At 42.0% G+C, this 5,976-nt stretch overlaps 1 protein-coding gene across 1 annotated transcript; it reads right to left on the bottom strand.

Moving 5' to 3' along the window:
• Positions 1 to 246: 246 nt before the first annotated feature.
• LOC130284334 (uncharacterized) lies at positions 247 to 5,448 on the bottom strand. The gene is made up of 2 exons (XM_056534588.1): positions 3,857 to 5,448; positions 247 to 803 (listed from the first exon to the last, which is right to left on the bottom strand). Exons 1-2 carry the CDS (start codon positions 5,265 to 5,267, stop codon positions 793 to 795), a joined length of 1,422 nt encoding a protein of 473 aa, XP_056390563.1. The 5' UTR covers positions 5,268 to 5,448; the 3' UTR covers positions 247 to 792.
• Positions 5,449 to 5,976: the final 528 nt, after the last annotated feature.

Genomic DNA, 5,976 nt, shown 5'->3' with positions numbered 1-5,976 from the left:
AGCTAGAAGTGCTGGAGCAGCAGTGTGCGCCGAACAAAACTCTGCACAATAGTAAAATTATAAATATTTATAAAGTACACAGAGGGTAGATTCTCAAAGAATTTTGCGGCACAAAAAAATCAATTTTGCGCCAAAATTTTGGCGCAAAAAATATTGAACACATTTCAAAGAGCTTTGTGCCGCGGTTTACACCGTTCACGTCAGTTTTGTAAAAGTGGGTGTGTCCACGTATATTTTCTGCTTTACATGATGGGCACTAGGTCTTCTCCAGGAAACTATAGACCGGTAAGTCTAACGTGCATTGTGGGTAAATTGTTTGAAGGATTTATACGGGATTACATACAGGAATACATAGGGGATAATTGGGAATTTTCCTATCCATTGTGACGGAAAATTTGGATTTTAATAAAGACAAAACGCGAGTATTATGCTTATATGACTTCTTTACTGACACAGCAGCAACCATATATTGTATATAATAAAAGAAAAAACGTTTTACATATGTAATGCATATAACCATGAAACCTAGGACGTAACCTAGTATGCTATATGGATCATCCAATCAGTCCACAGCCCAGGTAATAAAGGTAATCCACACACAGGTATCTTCCTCTTCTTTGCTGTGAACTGGATAATCTGTAGAAGAACTACCTTAGACACGAAAGATAGAACTGAAGACGATGAACATGAAAACTTCTGAAAACAACGAGGGAACGAAGTTCGGAGGCGTTGAAGACGTAGTCTCCTCAAATCCACCATACGAAGAGGTTGCAGATGAAGAATACTGATGGGTTATTGTTGCACTATCGGAAATAAAGAACAAAATAGTTATAGGGATGGGTGTATTACAAAAAGGGAGGGATAATACTCGCGTTTGGTCTTTATTAAAATCCAAATTTTCCGTCACAATGGATAGGAAAATTCCCAATTTTAAGGCAAGACAAAACGCTCCTATTATGCTAGTTTAAAGCTAGATATAAAATACAATCATGTGTCTAAAAACATATAAAATATGCATGATAATAACATTATAATAATACCATAGAAACATGAGATTCGGGTCTGAAATAAAAAGTTTTAAAAGTAGACTCGGAGGACCAATTGGCAGCTTTTAGTAAATCTGAAAGGGATGCTCCTGATTGAAAAATTTTTGTAGATACTGCTCCCCTAGTAGAATGAGCACCAAATTTGGTGATGTCAATACCCGCCATTTGCATGGTCTGTCTAACCCATCTAGCAAGTGTGGTTGAGGTAACTGGAGCGTGGGGTTTACAAAAAGAGATAAGTAATTGAGATGAAGAAGAAAGTCTAAGAGATTCCGTTTTAGATTCGTAAGAGTGCAGACAACGGACAACGCATAGTTTATCTTGATATGGAAAAGAGGGGTAGAACACAGATTGAAGGTTGGTTTTTGTACGACGAAAAATAGAGAAAAGAACCCCTTGAGGAGTAAATTGTCTACGTGTTATGTCTAAAGCACGAACGTCGGAAATGCGTTTGATTGAGATAAGGCAAAGGAGAACTGTTAATTTGAAAGATAGGAGTTTAAGAGAAAGAGAATCATTATCCTCCCAGGTGGTGAACATTTGTAGGATAAGATTGACATCCCAAGTTGTTGAATATTTGGGTAAAGATGGACGTCTGAATCGAATACCCTTAAGTAATTGGCATACTAAAGGATGTTTGCCAATAGGGATGGAGTCAATAGGCGGGTGATTTGATGAGATAGCAGAACGGTAGAGATTTATCGTTCTGTAAGCTTTACCCTCATCAAATGAAAAAGAAAGAAAATTCAAGATATTGGGAATAGATGCATGTAAGGGATCCACATCCCGTTGATTGCACCAACGAATCCATAATCCCCAGGCTGATCTGTAAGCCTTTCTGGTACCCGGGGCCCAGGCATCTGATAATATGTCTCTAGTTGATTGAGAAAATTGGAAGTAAGGTCTGTTTGGCCTGATATCAACCAGGCAACCAGAGGTAGTTGGTTGGATAAGATCAAAGGATGAAAGTTCCCTTGAGGGTCTAGGAGAAGATGAGGGAAAGCTGGTAGAAGACGAGGAAAGTCGATGAGGAGACTTAAAATTTGAGGATACCAGGATTGAGTTGGCCATAGAGGTGTAACTAACACCAGGGTGATTTTCTGAATCAAAACTTGAAATAGAACCCGAGGGATAAGGTTGAAAGGTGGAAAGGCGTAGAGGATCTTCCTCGGCCAAGATTGAAGGAAAGCGTCCACTCCCAGCGCTTCTGGGTCCGGACGCCAACTAAAAAATTGAGGAAGTTGGGTGTTGAGTCGTGATGCAAAGAGATCCAGATGTAAAGGACCCCATAAAGAATTGATCCTCTGAAAGACTGGGGGATGAAGTCTCCAGTCGCTGTTGTCTGTAAGATAACGAGAATACCAGTCCGCTATGGAATTGGAAATCCCTGGTATATATTCTGCCTTCAGGACAATATTTTTGTCCAAGCAGAAATGCCAAAAATCTTTGACAAAATCTGCAAGCATTTTGGAATTCGTGCCTCCCAGATGATTGATGTATTGGACAGCAGATATGTTGTCCATCCGAAGGAGGATGCAACAATTTGAGGAATTCTTTGCAAAGCTCTTTAAAGCAAAGAAACCTGCCAGGAGTTCCAGGCAATTTATGTGTAGAGTAGATTCCGAGGGAGACCATTTCCCTCCGGTCGAAAGAGGTCCACAATGAGCGCCCCATCCAGAAAGACTCGCATCGGATTCTATGATTAAATCCGGATTTGGATGGAAGATCGCTTTTCCGTTCCAGGATTCTATGTGGACGAGCCACCAGAGAAGTTCCTCTCTGGCTTCGGAAGATAGACGGATGTCGTCTGAATAACCCAGCCCCTCTCTTAGATGGTGAATTTTCAACCGTTGAAGCGCTCTGTAGTGGAGGGGGGCTGGAAATATAGCTTGAATGGAAGCAGCCAGAAGACCCACTATGCGGGCTATCGTTCTCAGGGAGATCAAGTCCTTGCGAAGAACTTGACGAATCTCCTTCCTGATAGTCTTTAATTTCCTGGATGGAAGACTTAAGGTAATTGATTGGGTGTTGATCAGAAAACCCAGAAATTCGATTTCTTGTGATGGGATAAGAACTGATTTTTCGAAGTTTATGAGGAAACCCAAATGGGTTAAGAGAGACATAGTCCAATCCGTGTGAAGAGATAGAAGTTCCTTGGATTGAGCCATAAGAAGAATGTCGTCGAGGTATATTATAAGGCGAACCCCGCGACCTCTGAGTAATGCAATCACCGGTTTGAGAAGTTTTGTGAAGCACCAAGGTGCTGATGATAGGCCGAATGGGAGGCAAGTGAACTGCCACCTTTGGTTGTTCCATAGGAACTGAAGGAAAATTTGGGATGAAGGATGGATTGGAACCGTAAGGTAAGCGTCCTTCAGATCTATTTTGGCGAGCCAATCGTCTTTCATTAAAATATCTCTTAGGAGGTGAATTCCCTCCATCTTGAAATGACGATATACAACCAGGTTGTTGAGGGATTTCAGATTGATGACCGGTCTGTGACCGCCATCTTTCTTTTTGACTAAAAAGAGATTGCTGAGATAACCTGTAGAATGATAGGGGATTGGAGTGATTGCGCTTTTTGAGAGGAGATCTTTGATTTCTAGATCTATGAGTTCTTTGTCTGTCATGGAGAATTGGATCGGGTGAGGGAGAGACATTTGAATTGGGGGCGAAACAAATTCTATTTGATAACCCCTGACTGTGTTTAGAATCCAGGAGTCTGATGTAATCATACTCCAATTTGTTAAAAAATGTAGGAGTCTCCCTCCTAATGGGATATGAAGGGAAGAACACTGGACATGTCTTACCTGAAGATGGTCTGGATCGTGGGTAACCCCGTTGTCCTCGTGCGCGCCAAGGTCTGCCCCTGTATGGGAAGAATGGTGTCGGGGTGGGTGTAGTGAAGGAGGGTTGTGGTGGGTTATATGTGGTTCTATATTGGGGTCTATACTGAGTTGAGCGGCTGGAAGAGCGGCCCCTGCCTCTTCCAGCCTTTCCAAAAATCTTCTGAGAGAAGACCTTCTTCATAGAGACCTGTGCCTTACTTAAAGACGAAAACAGGCCCACGTATTTGTTCATTTCTTTTATGAACTCGTCTCCAAAGAGTAATCCTTTAGTAGGATTAGGTGGCTCCGTAGAGGCCAAATTGGTCAACTGCGGGTCTATTTTCATTAGAATAGACCTCTTTCTCTCTGTAGAGAGAGCGGCATTGGCATTGCCGAATAAGCATATGGCTCTTTGAGCCCATCCCTTCAGAGTTTCGGTATCCACCGAAGTATTTGAGTTAGAAGCCAGTTCTGCCAAATTGAGAATTTTGGTTAATGGACCTAGCAGGTCCATAAGTTTGTCCTGGCAAGCCTTGAAGCTGCGGTCGATCCCTTTCTTTGGATTCTTTCCCGTCTTAAATAAAAATTTATTGAGTAAAGGGTCCAACTCGGGGGTGGCCGAAGAATTATGCGGGAGAGATGGGCGGGGGCACTCTGACTTTAATTTGCTCCTAGAAGCCTTGTCCAGAGATTTAAATACCCACATAGCCAGATATTCAGCTACCTTAGGTTCAGGTAACCATTCCCCTGACCGAGGGTGATAAATCAATGAGGGATCGAAAAAGGGGTCATTAGAATCACCTGTTTTGGTGTCGTCCTGCAGAGCAGGGTCGTCATGGTCTGAGCCACCTTCCTCAGAGATATATAAAATATCGTCCACATCCTCAATGTCTGAGTGATCAGAATCTTCAGATGAGGACTCTCTAAAGGAGTCTGGTTTGGATCTAAAGTCCACTTTTTTCCGTTTAGAGGAGTGAGCCTCTTCTAGGGTGGAAGAAGTATTATCTGACTGGTTAATTCCCCTTATAGGGACGGAGTCATTTGCCTGTGATTTGGAGGGGGTATGAGATTCTAAAGTGTATCTAGTAGGTTTGGAATAAGGATCAACAGACAAATGTCGTCTCTTTGATTTGGACTTTCCAGGTCCTTTAAAGCCCTTAGCCAGTTCAGAGACTGATTCTTTGGGCGACCAGTATTGGTCAGATGGAGTTCGGGGTGGTAAATCTGAGGGGTTTTGAAGGGTGGCACGTGCCAAAACCAGGTTCATGGATTTTGTGATTGTGTCTTGTAAGGTGACAATCGCTGCTTGAACCGATTTGGACACAGATGCGTCCACCATTGTTTGAATACGATCCTGTGAAGGATCAGATACAGTTTTATTTTCCTCAGACATGTTGAGAATAAAGAGAATGTAGGTATACAATGAGAGAAATATACTGTGAGAAAGGGTGAAGGAAAAAACAATAATGTTGAATAATATCCACCAGTATATTAATTAATTAAATAAATAATTATCAAGCAGTTGTAAATTGAGAAAAAATTAATTAACTAATATATACGTATGCCCATATGTATATATACCTATATACAAACCTACACACATACATACATATATACAGTTGTATTTATGGCAAAGTCAATTGGTTATGGAGGGGTAATACGCTGAGGAAAAAGTTTTTTCCCCCAGCTTGTAATATATATTACAGCCACTAGATGGCAGTCTAACACAGTAGGTGAGAAACTAGAAAGAAATTTTTTAAAATGGAAAGTGAAAAGGATACAAAGTATAATGGCGAACAGTTGTGAGGTAACAATGTAACGCTAAGTCACTGTGCGCTGCTACTCGCTCCGTCGCTCTGAGGAGAATGACGGAAATCTCGTTCACCCTGACAGGAGATCACCTCACTGCCGGGTATCGCGAGATTTCGCGAGAGACGCGCTCGAGCGGCACCTAAGATGGCGGCTATGCGAAGAATAGGAAAGGCGCAAGCCGAGGGAACTAACAGGGGACAAAGCCGGGATGAAGGTGACCAGATGTAGAGAACGGGGGTTAGTGGAAAAACCCCCAGCGGTAAGTATATGTATCAATTTAGAAGAAGGCT

The sequence above is a fragment of the Hyla sarda genome, chromosome 8 (assembly GCF_029499605.1).
Source record: "Hyla sarda isolate aHylSar1 chromosome 8, aHylSar1.hap1, whole genome shotgun sequence".
Classification (NCBI taxonomy): Eukaryota; Metazoa; Chordata; class Amphibia; order Anura; family Hylidae; genus Hyla; species Hyla sarda.
The sequence above is the reverse complement of the archived record's forward strand: the minus strand, read 5'-3'. Positions and strand labels throughout refer to the sequence as shown.

Coding starts and splice junctions, on each gene's coding strand:
- LOC130284334 (XM_056534588.1), bottom strand. CDS start 5,267: ATGTCTGAGGAAAATAAAACTGTATCTGATCCTTCACAGGATCGTATT.